General features: G+C 37.5%; 1 protein-coding gene across 1 annotated transcript in view; it reads right to left on the bottom strand.

Moving 5' to 3' along the window:
- Nucleotides 1-10,968: 10,968 nt before the first annotated feature.
- Nucleotides 10,969-17,001, bottom strand: part of LOC139120277 (gamma-tubulin complex component 2-like) — a 35,885-nt gene continuing 29,852 nt past the window's right edge. Inside the window, exons 15-19 of the mRNA XM_070684564.1 lie at nt 16,610-16,784; nt 15,799-15,942; nt 15,132-15,236; nt 13,698-13,956; nt 10,969-12,720 (exon numbers count right to left, since the gene is read on the bottom strand). Of these exons, the coding sequence (XP_070540665.1) occupies nt 12,473-12,720; nt 13,698-13,956; nt 15,132-15,236; nt 15,799-15,942; nt 16,610-16,784 (931 nt within the window). The 3' untranslated portion in view covers nt 10,969-12,472. The remainder of the gene's footprint in view (nt 12,721-13,697; nt 13,957-15,131; nt 15,237-15,798; nt 15,943-16,609; nt 16,785-17,001) is intronic.

The following is a 17,001-nucleotide window of genomic DNA, read 5'->3' as shown; positions in this document are numbered from 1 at the left end:
GTCTATTTGTATGTTTTATTTTCTGTCCTCTGTAGCAAGTGCGACGTTCTCTACACCACGCAGTCTGCCCGTCGTGATAACGCAGGTCGACTGTAGCGGCAACGAAGACTCCATTACGTTCTGTCCCTACAGCAATGCGGTTGGCGTGGATAGCTGTGATCATGAACACCAAGCAAGCGTGACGTGTGCCATCGGTAAGTTACACGTACAAGTAATCTTGCGAGTTGATTTGCTTGAGGAAAGTTTGAGCAAGTCTTTCGCTTTCGAGGCGCGAAGTGTCATGCATATTGTCAATAAAAGGACAACTGACATTGTCATCGCAAAAATTTTGTATCAAAACTGCACATTTTCATTACATGAATGCTGGCACGTTATCACTGCACATTATCAGTGTTGTACATTATTATAGTGTTATGAAAAAGAATAGCGAATGTCAAATACACATACATGTCAAAACTTTAGACCATACTGATGTTCAAGCTGACTTGATCAAATGTTACTTTCACATTCTTGTTTCACTTGTATTAGATGTTTCGATCCAATAGATGTGATTCTCAGAGTTACCACTCTCTCACAAAAGTAGGTTTGATTTATTAATCACCAAATAATTCATAAATCTTCTAAATTTGCTCACTGTCGCTGCTAATTTTCATTACTTCTAAATTATCATTACTTGTTTATTAAAACTTGCAGATGGTGGGTGGGGAAAGTGGTCGCAATGGAGCAGTTGTGCAAATCCTTGTTCTTGGAGTGTACGCGTGCGTACTAGAGACTGCGACTCGCCCTTGCCAGCCAACGGTGGCGCGCATTGCGAGGGGAATAACACGGACACGAAACCTTGCAGGAGGGAGGCAGGCAAATGTGGTAAGAATGAAATATTTTCTGTAAGTACGACCGAAAATAGAAAGCCTTTTTGAGAGATTCTCTATCCTTTTCGTTCTTACACTTTGGTTTCGTTCTTACATGCCTGACGATATTATATGTCCTGAAAGTTGCGATACAGAAAACACGTACACACAATTAAAAACAATATGCTTATATATCTGACTGTGTGAAAATGCCGTACGCAATCCTACAAATATTATATTTTCAGGCTGTCCAGAGCTAGGTTCTGTAGAACATGGATCCGTAACAGGCGATACGTCTTATATGGGCTTCCGTGTTTTTACATGTAACACCCGTTATAAACTGGTCGGGGAACGGTCAAGTCAATGCATAGACGCACATTGGTCCCATCCTGCTCCATCATGCAAAGGTTAGTAACATACCTAAAACCTTGCCATTGTCATGTTCTTTAAGTATACCATCACCCTTACATCTGTTTCTTGTCAACTCATTTCCGTAAAGGTAAAGTAGTGCCAGTCACGATGCAGAAAAGAAAATCGTTCTAAGCTTACGCGATCTTTCCCTTTACCACCAGGACCCTTTTGATTGTATACTATCACCTGTTCCAATTTTTCCACAGTTACCACGGAAAGAGAATATCTAACCAATCACAGATTTTAAGCGGTTGGCTCCTTTTTAAAAACAGCGCCCTCACATGGGCATTTTGAATACCAAGGAACACCCCTTTGACCTTATATGGGCACATTTAGATTACAGGAGACTGTATACCATTAAAGTCCGGTTCGAAAAGGTCCCGGAAAAGGTCAGGGACCGGCATTAAAAGTCAACTGTAATCTAAAGATGCCCATATATGGTCAAAGGGGCGTTCCTTTGTATTCAAAATGCCCATGTGAGGGCGCTGTTTTAAAAATGCCACCACCCGCTTAAAATCTGTGATTGGTTAGATTTTCACTTTCTATGGTAACTGTGGCAATATTGGAACACGTGACAGTATACCTTTAACTAAGGTGTTAAGAAGATTATGCATGTGTCTATATCTCTTTGTTTTTCTTGAAAATTTCACTCGTTGTATATGAATGAAAAATATAAATATGTCGCTAGTCCCGGTCGAAGAGATAGAATATTCTAAGTTGTTTGAAAAGTTTGCTCATGAGCAGTTACATTGTGCTCAATTAAGTTCTGGAATCATTTCATCCTGCACTCGTATGTGTTCATGTACTTTGTCACGGTCTCTGCTCCGACTTCTGAGAAGGGTGGATCTGCTGTCACGAAGAGATCACGTACTGAACTACTTAAATACCGCGTTGTTTCTTCTCAGAAGCAGTTGACTTGTGACTACGTATATATTTGTGATACAAATGACGGACTATAGGGGCGGGGGTTACTCGAATTGAAAGGTGCACAAGTTTGTGCTCTCACGACAAAAAACTATACATTGGTCGAGTTTTTATACAAAACCCTTCACATGGGTCGATAGAATATGTAATATGCCCAAACGTTTTAAAGCACCTTGACAATGCAACAGAGTAAGTAATGGTCGATAGAATATGTAATATGCCCAAACGTTTTAAAGCACCTTGACAATGCAACAGAGTAAGTAATGGTCGATAGAATATGTAATATGCCCAAACGTTTAAAGCACCTTGACATGCAACAGGGTAAGTAATAATCCTGTAGGTATAATCCAAATTTTTCAAAACCTCGCCCCAGCCGGTCGTGATATACATAACGCCATTAACAACTCTGGCCAACTTGTAACATGGAGGTTGATGACCAGTAGTGACCCCGCCGATTTTGAACAGATATCACTGCAAATTAGTCAATTTTGGAGTACATGGACAGATGTTTAAAACTCTGGCCGCACACCCCGTATGAAAAGATTCGGAGTACTCCTGAATTATTCGCAACCCCATCAATGTGCGCCTATCTATACATTACAGCGTATTGCGAACCGCCGACTGACAGAACCATCAAAAATGGCACGGTGGTGTGGGAAGATTGGACACCTCATGAAGAGACTGCAGAAGTCAAGTGTATCCCGTTTCATTCAACGGACGATCCAGTGCTTACATGCGATGATGGGGAGTGGAAACCGACCTCTACGCCAGAATGTTCAGGCAAGTAGGGTCTGTTCAGTGAAAATATGCGCTCCACACTCATCTCAGCAGCTGGGTCAGATTCAGAACTGGAATTGTAAAATGATTTTCAGAATCTATACCAAATTTACGAAGCTGTAATGTACTCACAATGTGTTCAGTATTGCGCAGTCACAGTCTTGCCGTGGCCAACAGGCGCCTGTGTCCTGGCTATCAACGGATGATATTAATCCTCTGTCTTCAAAGTTGTATTTATTTCTTCGGTTTGTCTCTGGAGCCTTTGTAGAAAGATTTTAATTAATATACTATTATGATGGTCACAGAAATTACTTCTCAAAAGAATTAATTGATCAATAATAAACGTAAACTTTTAATAAGACCAATAACTTAAAGTTATGTCGAAAATGCCGCAAATGGTGCACAAATACTAGCATTAGCACATCGTATCGCCTGATGTGAAGTCGGGGGGGGTTAGGGGTTGGTGATGGTGATGCGTGCGGCACAATGTCAGAGTGTATTTATTATGCAAGTATGGAACGATATCTGGACGTGCTTCTGATGGAATGTGTATCTACACGTGTACAGTGAGAGACACAACTATCCAATTGGTCCCTTTAACCTCGTAGAATAAAAGTCGTGCACTTGGGATACCCTGAAACAGTTTCGAACACGCGTTCTGTACTTCCTTCATAACGCACGCAGACAAAACTTTGTTTGAAAGCATATGGTGGATGTATATAATCTGCACTGTACGGTAATTTTAAGTGACTTTGAGGCACTAATAACTAATCATTGATTAACAATCATTGATTAACAATGGATTCAATTACAGAAATCAAGGCCTGTAAAAAGATAGTCACAATCGGACTTCATTTCGTCTGCATCAGTAAGTCGAAGTCTTCTTGGGAAACAGCCAAAGAGTTTTGTGAGGACAACGATGCACAACTAGCAAAGGTGGAAGATCAAACAAAATTTATCGACCTTTCTTTAAAACTTCTTGTAGATAACAAGTTTCCATATTGGTGCGGGCTCAGCCGAAAACGCAAAGTAAGTCAAATGGATCGTTTGATGGGCTACAGTTATGAACACCTATTACCTGGTCATGAGGGCTTTAGCGCCCGTTTATTACCCTGAGGGGCCGTGCGTTACCGGAAACACATCGATTTTCCCCTAGGCCGTAGGCCGAAGGGTATAGTGATGTGTTTCTGGCAATGCAACGTCGCAAGGCCAAACAAGGGGTAATAAACGGGTGCTAAAGTCAGAATAGAGACCAAATTATATGTGTTTTATAACACACTACATGCTCATACAGAAATATGTTATAGTTTTAAATTTGCTTCGACAGGTACGAAACAATAGGTTGTGTTCACTTGGCGATTCCACAGCGGAAACTGTAGTGCAAATTTCTTCATTAAAAGAAGTTAAATGTCCTCAACATACCGTATAACGTCCTTGGTTGCACTTGAATCTTTGTTGTCAATGAGTTCATCAAGTTCCTACATTGTTGAAATAGGAAATCTTGCTGTCTATCAGTCGGAGACTCGTCGCTCATCCCATGCAGGCACACATCATGCTCCAATCACTCGCCATTGTTTCAAAGCTGCAGACGACACTGAACCTATCGTCACGTGACCGGGTACTTTTAGAAAAACATTTCGCTATGCAAATAGTTTTCGGAAAAAATACCCTTTGACGTTCATGTTTTTAATACCAGTACGACTGGTCGTATGTTTTCTCGTCACGTGACGTGTTCTGGCGAATCGCAGTACAGAATAAGCATGTGGCGCGTTAATAAACTGTAGCTGTATGTGTATGGTCTGATTCTTGCCTTTATGAACGATGTATTTTTCAGATCTCTAAGGTTTGAAGCATGTCAAATGCCACATGATTTAAAATGACAAAGTCGCTCTTTTTGAACTTAAGTGCATGAATTTTGTTTGATATGAAAAATTGTGTCGTTTTTTCAACATTTCTTTTTTATTTTCGCCGGGTATGTACTCTGTTAAACTAATATTGCCAGCGACCAATAAAATCACCCGTTCTGTTCTTTGTACGGGTATCCTTCTAATCCGTACAGCATGTTAGTAATGAAATACCTTGTATTCAGCTAGTCAACATCGCTTATATACTAGTATGACAAATAAGGCTGTAACACAGTGAATAAAATTACTAGTCAGGATATTGTCTCTCCCTTTTGATGGTGGTCTGAATCGAGGGAAAATCAGCGGGTAGGGGTTGCTAAATTTTTTGCAGCCATACAAATGTCATGATCATCAAAATTGGCACAAAGAAAATTAATACTTCCATTATTCAAATCACTTGAAACCGAAAACCGTATCGAATTCTTAGTGAAAGAAAATCCATGCTATGCCAATATTGAAAAAATCATTTGTAAAATCTTGGAACGGAAAAACCAAACCTCATGTCACTCCAATCTGAACAAATATACCCTCCTATCATCTATCTCAAAGATTATACCAAATCTTGAAGCAGTTTTATTCATAAGATTAATGGAGGTTTATGACAACAATAGCATGCATGATTAGTACATTCTTGACAGTTCTACGTTAAAGGTATACAGTCACCTGTATCTAAATATGCCCATATATAGTTCCTTGGTATTCAAAATGCCCATGTGAGGGCGCTGTTTTTAAAAAGCGGCCACCGGCTTAAAATCTGTGATTGGCTAGATTTACTCTTTCCATGGTAACTGTGGCAAAATTGGAACTCACAAACAGATCGAGCTCATGAATTTCAAGTAATTATGTGAGGAATTTCACCACAAACAAACAGGGAATTGACAGGTATTTGGTAGTGCGGCCTAAAGCTTTAACCAGCTTCTCCTCGCACTGCCCTTTCACCAACAGAAAGACGACTTTGAATGGACAGACGGAGACACCGATGGTTTCAAACGCTGGAAAGATGAACCAGATGACGACGATGTTGGATGTGTTCTTTCATTAACAGCAGAGGCCATGTATACATGGAACTTGAAGATTGTGACGATAAGGAATTATCTGTGTGTGAAGCAGAGAATCAATAATATGGCAACGTCATTCACCACAGCATTGCTGCATGCATCGATCACATCCCCTTCTGTAGACCAAAGCAAACTTTGCACAACATAATGTGCGAGGTGAAGCCGAGTACATTATGGAGTACAAAATTTGCTTGAGTTCATTATGGACCAGGAGGGGGTACATTATGGATATTATCTTATAGTTTTGACAATACCAGTGAATTTGTAGACGTAGAACACATCTGGGTCACAATATTAGATAATCGGATATATTATCAGTAATAATCTAGAGAATGACATCACAAAATCAACTTATATTGACAAAGCTATAATAGAATTATTTACATATGTATTCATTGTGACATAGATTGTTTATATGTATATTATCATATACATTTATGTATTTATTTATTTGTACTGTCAAACAGTAACTTTAGTCAAAATTTAACCACATTTCTGCCAAAAAGTTCATTTGCTTTTTGATGTTGTCAGTGCTGTTTACTGACAAATGTTATCATTTACCAATCCAAACTCAAAAGTTACGTCTAATATTATCAGTCGCTCACCAAGCACAACTACAGTCAGTCTTAGAGATCCCTATGCAATGAGAAGTAAAGGTCCTTCTTCGGGTACAGCGCCCTCAGTTGTCCGTTTGTGTCATATTAAAATGATACATGCCTTGAAACAAAATTTCAAACTTTGATGTAAAACTTTAATTAAAAACTATCTACTGTTGATTGACCAATCAGAGTGCTCAATTCAGGGTGTTTTATTTACTCATAAAGCCTTGGTCACCAAATTCCAGAAACGAATGACAGCGCCGTAGTAAAGTACTGTCCAATCAAAGTGAACATGTCATATTCTGTAGACATCTGGTACGTTTTACTATTCAAATTGGTAACACAGTGGAAACCAGCTGCAACTCAAAATCTGCTGTGCCCTTGGGCATTTATATAATGTGCCCTAGGGCATTATAGGATGTTCCATTACATTGGAAGGCTATTTCACAAATAAAAGTGTTAATTCATATCCTAAACATGTTACATTGACAAAGGGGACGGTTGACGTAAACACATTGAAAACGAAAATATATCAGTTAGGGGCGATAGTTTTTAAGTCGGATAAAACCCTCGTACTCGGGCTCTTCTGGTATATAAAGTCCAACCCTACGATAAATGTCTCGGCCTGCGGCCTCGACATTTTATCGTTGGGTTGGACTTTATATACCAGAAGAGCCCTCGTACTCGGGCTTTATCCTATACATAAAGCATTCTCCAATCCAATCACGAAGAAAGATCAACGGTCATCTTGCTAAGTTTAGGATTAACTTTTGAATTATTACGATCACCAAATTTTCACCGTAAAACTTTGCAAAGACTCCGGCTACTTTACATTTAAAATGGTATGGGTTGTGCATTTTACATGAAGATGCTGGTCCTATGCCCTGCCAACCAATTTTGCGTCACGACTTGTATGATCTCATTTGTCCAAAACTTTCTACAGCTAAAATGTTTAGATGTATGTATTTGCTCTGCAAATGAATTAGTTCACTATGACCAGCTTTAACAAAATGTTTAAGTTGTATGGTGAAATCATTCTTGACAAAATCACCACAAAAGAATGGTACGCGAAAACAGGCACCTTATCCCTGCTGTCAGAACTGAAGTGCCTTACTGTTGCAATAGCTTGATCTTACGTCACTATTAAAGCAAGGCAAGTTTTAATTTTATGGACATGAAAGCTTGCTGCCATGCTTAGCCTTATAGGAAACCACCGACAGTTTTGAAAGAAATAATTTACTGTAAAAAGAACTTTCAAATTTAAAGGGGAAAAGTGACTACCTATTGGCTATTTTTGTTCAATGCCTGAACTTATTTTATGGTAGTTTTTTCACTTGAAAGTGAAAGACTAAACTTTTGCTTAAACTTTCCTCAATGAAACTTTGAAATTTGGCACTAGAGAAACAAATTACCTAACATTTACCGATTCTTGAAATTCAAAATGGCCGCCATCTGTGCTAACTGTATGGGGAAAAAATACAATTTTTTATTACGAAAAATTAAGATGGTGAAAATTTTTACTCCAAGAGCTTTAAAATGAGCTTTTACATGTGGATGATCATAAAAGAATTTTTAAATCGAAGAGTTAGAATATCTGTCCTTGTGTTAAAACCTAAACTTAAACAAGAGCACAAGTGGCAATACTGGTATTGCTAGTTCTACACTGATCACATATGATAGTGACTGTACACATGAATGTGCTACCAAGTAACAAAGTACTAAAAGCAACAAAGAAAATGTTTTATAGAGTAATGGAGCAAAATTCGAGTAACCGTATATACAGATGTAGAAATTTTATGAAGAGCAAAAATTAGACAATTGATGCTATGAATTATGCAACATGTACATATTTTTATTCAAGAATATCATTTTTATCATACATATATGGCAGTGTTCATACAAAACTTCAGAAGAAATACACATCAAAAACTCTTACACAAATGTTAGAAGAAATTTCTTTCTGTATTGTAAAGATAATGTAAAGTGACCCAATACAACCTGGGTTTTTTTCAGAGACAAATCACACAGAGTAGGTTAGTAAATATAAACTTTGATTGAGGCAAGGTCAACCATGAGCTAAAATAATGTTGCTTTGTATGCCAATAAAGTGTGAATAATATTTCAATAATTGAGTGTGTTTTCTATAAGGGGGCTGTGGATAATTAAAGCGTGCACATTACAAATGAAAGTCACTGTGTTCAGGGTGATGGGGGACTTTAGCGCCGTTTTTTTTTGGGGGGGGGGAGTTTTAGCTCTGAGTTGACTATTATATACATATTCACAATGACTACATGTCATGGTAATACTGTGGTCATTGTGTAAAAGTATATGCCTAATACTTCATCAAATTTTCTTTTGAAATGCTTGTCGTTCAAACGTCTGTTAACAGTAACTTCTAAACACCTATTTCAGCAGTTTGTCATGGTTGAAAGAAGTTCAAATCACGACATCATCATTGGATTTTCAAACTTCCACACTTTTACATAGGGGAAATGGTACTTTGAAGTCTAATGTGACAAGTTCAGTTTGCTGTGCATATATTTTAATTATCCATGGTTCTTACATGGAGAGAAAGGCTACGAAGACGACTATGCAGACGTTGCCATTGGAATATGGTTGTGCAACGTATCGATTCAAGAGTATTATGTGTCCTAACTAAACTGATGGACATACACAAAACACACACTGAAATGTCGGCCTATATCTCAACCCTTTCACTACCATGGTTTGGCCCAAACTCATTGTTATCAATAGGTGAATGTGGACCTGTTTACTGGGAATTAGGGGTGAACAGGTTAAATTGTTCGGTGCATTGTGTTTTTTGTTATGTTGCTAAACTGCTATATTTCTAAGTCATTGCTATCTATTTTTCTCTATCACTGCAGAAAAACAATAACTTGAATTACCATCAGTTTTCAGTTACAAAGTTGTATTTACTTAAAATACCTTTCACAGATTTTGTGATAGTAATATCTGAAAGACTATTAATTTCGGACAATAGACATTGAAGGATGATTACGTCAAGAGATACATTTAACGTAAAATTCGATGTTTACAGCTCATCTTATCAAAAGCACAGTAAAAAAATGTTTATGCTGCCAAGAAATGTTCAAATGTTTTTCTAAATATTGATGAAAGTAGTGGCCCACTTTTATAAACAGAACAAGTCATCGTTGATGACACAGTCCCCACTTGTTAATTGGTACTTTGATTACAGGTCCTCAGAGAGGATAGAGTCCTCTTCATTAAATCTGTGATAAAAATACTTTTGAAAAAATTCGCTGGATACATGTCTGAGTTATCGTTCAGGACATAAAAAAATCGTTATAAAATGGCCACACGGCGACCATATTGGATTGTATCACAAAACAAATTAACGTGCATATGTATGACATTAATCAATCTCCTAGCTTGTACCAACTTTTAATAAATTTGCTTGATACATGTCTGAGTTATGGTTCCAGACATGAAAAAAACGTAACAAAATGGCCACACCGCAGCCATATTGGATCGTATCACAAAACAAATCAATGTGCATGTGTATGACATAGGTCAATGTCCTTGTACCAACTTTGAATAAAATCGGTTGAGATATGCCTGAGTTATGGCTCTGTACATGAAAAAAATCTTAACAAATGGCCGCACGGTGGCTATATTGGATTGTATCACAAAACAAATTGACGTGCATATCTATGACATTGGTCAATGTCCTTGTACCAACTTTGAATAAAATCGGTTGAAACATGCCTGAGTAATGGCTCTGTACATGAAAAAAATCGTAATAAAATGGCCGCCTGGCGGCCATATTGGATCGTATCACAAAACAAATTGACGTGCATATGTATGACATAGGTCAATGTCCTTGTACCAAGTTTGAATAAAATCAGTTGAGATATGCCTGAGTTATGGCTCTGTACATGAAAAAAATTGTAACAAAATGGCCTCACGGCAGCCATATTGGATCGTATCACAAAACAAATTGACGTGCATATCTATGACATGGGTCAATGTCCTTGTACCAACTTTGAATAAAATCGGTTGAAACATGCCTGAGTTACGGCTCTGTACATGAAAAAATCATAATAAAATGGCCGCCTGGCAGCCATATTGGATCGTATCACAAAACAAATCGACGTGCATCTGTATGACATATGAAGTAATCCTTGTACCAAGTTTGAATGAAATCGCTCTAGGCATCTCTGAGATATCTGCGTGAACGGACGGACGGACGCACGGACGCACGCACGGACGCACGGACACACGCACGGACATGACCAAACCTATAAGTCCCCCCGGACGGTGTCCGTGGGGACTAAAAAAAGGCAAAACAGTTTTGTACGTGTTACAGAAATATGAACAAAACAACAGCATCTTCACAAAAGATCATGTAAACATTTAAACAGGAAATTCCTACAAAAAGTGTTCACATGTCCATATGCCATTTTGCAATATGTACAGAATACAGAACAGGAAACATGGACAGTATTTCAGATGCTTAGGGAGGTCAAAGGTCAAAACAAAATAGATATATGTACACAGCAGTGATTTGACAGCATGGATGAATATACCAGTACAAAGGGTGAATGCCATTTGCAGGTCATAGAGCAAATAGTGTTTTTACAAGTTCCATGACACAGTGTTGGTAGGATATACAAAACGTACATTACTCATAGAACTTACTAGCCGTAGGGTGTAGGCTGGGGATGTCAGTCATTGTACACTACTGCAGGCTACATCCTGACCTATATATTCATTGCCAATCGATACATGTACACAAGGCAATTTTTGGCAATGCAAATTTATGTCAATCTTGTATAACAGGACAGTTGTACAACACAAAATCAGTATGTTTTTGCTGTTTTGAGTGTGTACACGATGTTTGATACAACCACAGCGATGCATTATGGGATAACCAGGAAAAGGTCTATTAGAGGTAAGGGCTTTCACACATGTACAGTGAAGAGGTAGGGTGTGAAACAGTATGTATTGCATTGCATGGCTTGAAATTTATTATATAGCCTGTCAATTGGACGAGTAGAAATGACGTGACCACAATGCCTCAGTTGGTTCAGATGAATGTATTATCACATCTAGGGATATTTTTTGGTTTTTTGGTGTATTCAAATACAGCGGGGACAGATATTTGAACTTTCAAAACTTTTACACTATTCATATGGCCTACCACTTCTGGGGTTCATGCTGAAACTAATGGAGTAAATAAAGTTTTGAACGGATTAGATTTGTGAAAATTGGGACTTTTATTTTCTCCATAGAGATAACACAGGGATGTTTTTATTCTTGATTTGAAAGAGAATGGTTGTAACTTTGTTTGAGGAAAGTTTGAGCAAACGTTACGTCTTTCATTTGTGAGGCACAAACTACTTTAAATGTATGTGTACAATCATTTTTTTTAATTTGTGAATGGAAACAATAGTCTGAGGTTTAAAATAATTATTCTGGAAATTGTATACGATGATATGATTCAAACTTTAAAATGCATTGACTGGTTTAGCCAAGACACTGTCATACTGATTGGTAGAGTGAACATTTCAGACTTGTCTGATTGGACAAGGACTTTCAAAACTATCAACCCTAGACATCAAAGTGTATGTCAGTGACTGGCAGACAAGCATTATTTTAAGCTTGACAGCTTGACATTGGTGAACACAACCACGGTATGATGTGGAGAATTTCGTTTTCACAGTAAAATTCAGACACAGTTTGTAAATGTTCACCAATACACTGTAACAATTGAGAAAAGCACTGATTGGATGTATGGCATGGGTACATTATGCAATTTCAAAGAAGGCACTGGCTTTTCCTGTATAAATTGGAATGGGAAAAATATAAAGATGCTTTCAAAATTTATGATACAGGATTTATGGATAGCATCAGAGAAACTGTATCTACACTAGGATTAGTTGTGGAAATTGGATAAACCCAATTCTTTGCTACTCATGGCCCCCTCTGCTGTGGGAAGATCTGGATGACCTGCCATTCCGGGATGACTTTCCATGCCTGTCTCTTGACCCGGATCTTTCCCGGCGTTCATGCCTCTCCTTGGAAGTATGCCTCTCCTTGGAAGTTAGTTTTTCCGTTGGGTAGGAAGACGATGACGGTGACTTCTTGCTTCCCGGGGAAGACCTGGTGGATCTGTCACTGCTGGATAAGGAACTGCTTCCGGAAGACGCACCGTATGCTGCAAAAATGACCAAAATAAATTCAAATTTGGGAAAACATGACAAAATTTCCGAACAGCTCAGTGTTACACATATTGTATGTGTAACTAGACAAACCAGAGATTTTCTTGATTTGCAAAATAGCTATCTTTTGCTACAGACCAAGAGTCAGAGTAAGATCTCTTGGGCATCTCACTCAGGACAAGCTTTACTTGTAAAATAGAATAAACTTGAATATTTCATATATATTTGCAAAAAAATATACATATGACACATTCATTCCATGAGGAATTAATGATAGAATTACTGATGGAACATAGAGTCTTATGGAAATCACAAAGCTATGACCATACCAAAGTTTAAGTTTTGAAGAAAATCAAAATTTCAATTCCTGCTCTTTATTCTTTGATGTTTGTATCACTCTCTACCAATAGTCTTTGTATGACTTTACTCTTCACGTGGAGCGTTCAAAATACAGTCAAACTATATGTATTGTAATCACGTCAGGGCCAGCAATACTAGTAGCTGGTATTCTGATGTTGAAGGCATGAGAGGAAGACCAGAGACAATGAGTACTATTAATTTACTTTACATGTATTCCCACCACTGACTACAAAGCAGACTAGAAAGCTGGAGGCTGAAAATATGCAGGACAAGTCATTGTCAATGAGGTAGTCCCCACTTGGTTAATGAATTGGAAACCATTGACGGAAATGATGGTCATGTTGGATTGTATCACAAAACAAATCAACATGCGCGTATATATGACATAGGAAGTAATCATTGTACAGATTTTTAAAAAATTCACTCCAGGCATCTCTGAGAAATTTCCTTGAACAGACAGACAGCCAGACAGGAACAAATCTATAAGTCTATAAATCTATAAATCTATATACCCCTGTATTTTGTCTGTGGGGGACTATTTTGTCTGTGGGGACTAAAAAAGACAAAGAAAACGCATCTTTGTTGCCGAAAAACACAAGAAAGGAAAGAATACCTGGATCATATGTCTCAATATGTTGGAGTTCAAGCATACTCCGTTCAGCTGCAAGTTTTTCCAAGGGTTCGGTATAGAAACCATTGAAGTTGAGTCGGTATATGATATTCATCATATTGTGTTCACACTCTGTATGACTATACACACTAAGCTTGTCCAGTAGGTCTATCAGATGCCGGGAGAAGTTGGTGTCGAACGTTTCCACAGTCCGCTCAAAGTTTTCACTCGTAAGAACTTGATCGACATGCTGTGACACAACCTAATACAAGAAAGAAAAGTTGTTATAATGATAAAGTCATGTAGAGAATGCACACCTATATGTACGGTATTCCTTATCAGATATGGCAGACATTGCCTCCAGTACAGGTTGTAGGCCTCTCAAGTTTTCTGATACTTTTCTGGTCTATCACTAGTGTAGACTCGGTTTGAAGTTCATGGAGAAAATGAAGTTTCCATTGTCTGTTGTTTTGTGAAACAGAATATTTCAATTTTTCTTCAAGGAGTAAATACAGAGGAGAGTAGACTATAAATATCAGTAAATAATAGAAAATTTGATCTCCGATATTATTGATCATGAAATTGGTTTGAGCTTTCGATGAGTAAAATTTAAGCAACAGTTAAAACTTTGTTTCAAAGCATGTCTTAGCCTAATATCTACAAGCAAACAGAACCAGACAGGAGACAGTACTTATACATATTGTGGCACAATACTTCCAGTGTAATCTCTTGTCCTCTAAAATTCAGCAAAACCCTGTGGCTCTTAAAAGAAGTTCACGCCTCAAAAATGAAAGACTTTATAAACTTTCACTTCATTATAAACTTTTGCTCAAACTTTTCTCGATGAAACTCCCAACCCTCCTCTCTCAAACTCAAGTATAAACTAATGGAGTAACCGTAAAAATTTAGTTAAAGAAACACAAATAAATTTAATATTTACTGATACTGTAAATTCAAAATGGCCGCCATTCCTGTGTTATTTCTATTTGGGATGTTAATATTCCCAATTTTCACAAAACTAAGCCAGTGAAAACTTTATTTACTCCATAAGTTTCAAAATAAGCCCCACAAGTGGTAGGCTAAACAAGTGTTGTAAAAGTTTGAGATTCCGAATATCTGTCCCCGAGCTGCATTCTGCCTCAATGACCATGTTGAAACTAAAAGACACATGAAAGGTTGTAGTACATGGCTGGAATGTGCAGTTTTACAAGCAAATCAAACCAATGAGCGTTTTTCGATTACTATACACAGTATTTCTTTTATTTTATCATCAAACTTCATCAAAATTTATAAGAATTTCTTGAGATATTTTGAATTTGTGTTCCTTGTCATCAGCTTACATGCATTGTATCACTTGTGCTCTTTCTGAGAGGTTCATGATGTACAAATAAATATCTGCCAAAGCCTGGTCCAGTACATCACTTGACTTTATCGTACCTTAGATGTTGCTACTCTGTCACCCACATCATGAACTTCTTTTCGCTTGCTCCTTCCAGTCAGACGATTAATCTCTTCATCAACATTCATGGTACCAGTAACTCTCTGTTATCAGAATAAATGAGAATATTATCTTCTGTCATCCTTACTGAAAACCATTTAACACTTTCTATATCTCAATCACTGAATTAGTATCATTCTTTATTTAAATTTCTCTCTATGGATCTCATCTTGTCAGCACAGGGTACTTGTCTTTGAATCCACTACTTCCACTCTGAGTGTCTCAACTACCATTCATTTAGCAATTCATTCTCTCTCTCTCCTCCACCTACAAGCATTCTACTACCAAACTATTATCATGCGTAACATAATACTCAAATAAAAGTCAAAGCACACACAAGATTTTCTGCAGTACAAGAGTTTCACAGAATGCTCTATATGTATGACCTATAAAAATATGAATTATTAAGTGGTCATGAATGCAATTAACAACGTTCATCCAATTAACAGCATTGCACCCACTAATATTTACACTTGCATTCATTTTTGACCTGCATATCTGAATTCCTAAACTCAATTTTCATGAATGAAGTTAACAGAATAAGCCCGCTAACGTTGAATCTTGCAATTATTTCTAGCATGATAATATCGCCAAAATTAAGCACACCTGTACAAAGTTGTGAAAGGTAACACAGACTAGTAGCAGCTTGCTGACTATCTTCAACAGTTCAGTGTTTGTCAACATACAGTCCTTCAAACACTTGTCAAGGAATTCAGTATGATGGGCAATGACATCATCGATGTTGGATATCTGTAAATAAATGTGAAATTGAACACAAAGTAGAAAATTTATTACTGAAAGCAACAATTTTCCTTTTTAAGAATCGGTCATCATCTCACGACAACTCTCCAGTAAGTAAATTTTACCAACAATGACAAGATTGGTGGCTCTGTACAATGAACTGGAGTGGCCTGTGTGCACACATGTTGACCTTTGCCCTGTAATTGACCCCTCCCAGTGAGTCACTTGGCCCCAAGATCTGAGAAATGTCAACAAAGTTGTATCATTATGAAGGAAACATCACTGCTGATATATTTGAGTACAAGTTTGCATTTATTTTACCCTTCATACATGTTTAAGGTAGTATGTGCCTCGAAAGTGAGAGACTTAAACTTTTACTCAAACTTTCCTCAAGGAATCTTTCAACCATTCTCTTTCAAAATCAAGGGTCAGAGTGTAAGTTTTGGTACTGGAGAAACAAATTACCCTAGATTTTTGATATTTGAAATTCAAAATGGCCGCCACCCCTCTACGGAGAAAATAAGAGTTTTGATTTTCAAAAAAACTAAGGCAGCAAAAAGTTTTCTTACACAAAGAGCTTTAAATGAGTCCCATAAGTAGTTGTAAAGTTTGAGATTCAGAATATCTGTCCCTGAGGTGCATTCTAACTTAAACCAAATGTCCTTTGCATACTTACACTTTTAAGATTGGTTTCTAGGATGTTCCAGTTTGGTTCGATGACTTCAAACATCATGTAGTATTCAAAGTTTTGCACAAAGTGTAACATACGTTGTCTGAGGGCAAACGCAGATGCATACCACTGTGCTGTGTGTACACTGTATTGTTTGGAAAGTTTATTGTCAACCCAGACACTGTGAAATAATGTAGAACATTTACCAGTTAGATTAGCATTGAACTTAAAGTTTGGATTTTTCACTTTTCGTAATCGCACTTTGCTTTCAAATTCATTCATTCTAGCATTAAAATTGGTCATACACTATGAATGATGACTTTTTTATGAAATCATTTTTTTCACATTTCCATTTTGTATGTCAAACCAAACTATTGATCTGCTCCCCAAGGCATGTT

The sequence above is a fragment of the Ptychodera flava genome, chromosome 2, assembly GCF_041260155.1.
Source record: "Ptychodera flava strain L36383 chromosome 2, AS_Pfla_20210202, whole genome shotgun sequence".
In the NCBI taxonomy this organism is placed as follows: domain Eukaryota; kingdom Metazoa; phylum Hemichordata; class Enteropneusta; family Ptychoderidae; genus Ptychodera; species Ptychodera flava.
Note: the sequence above shows the minus strand (reverse complement) of the source record. Positions and strands in the feature narration are given on the sequence as shown.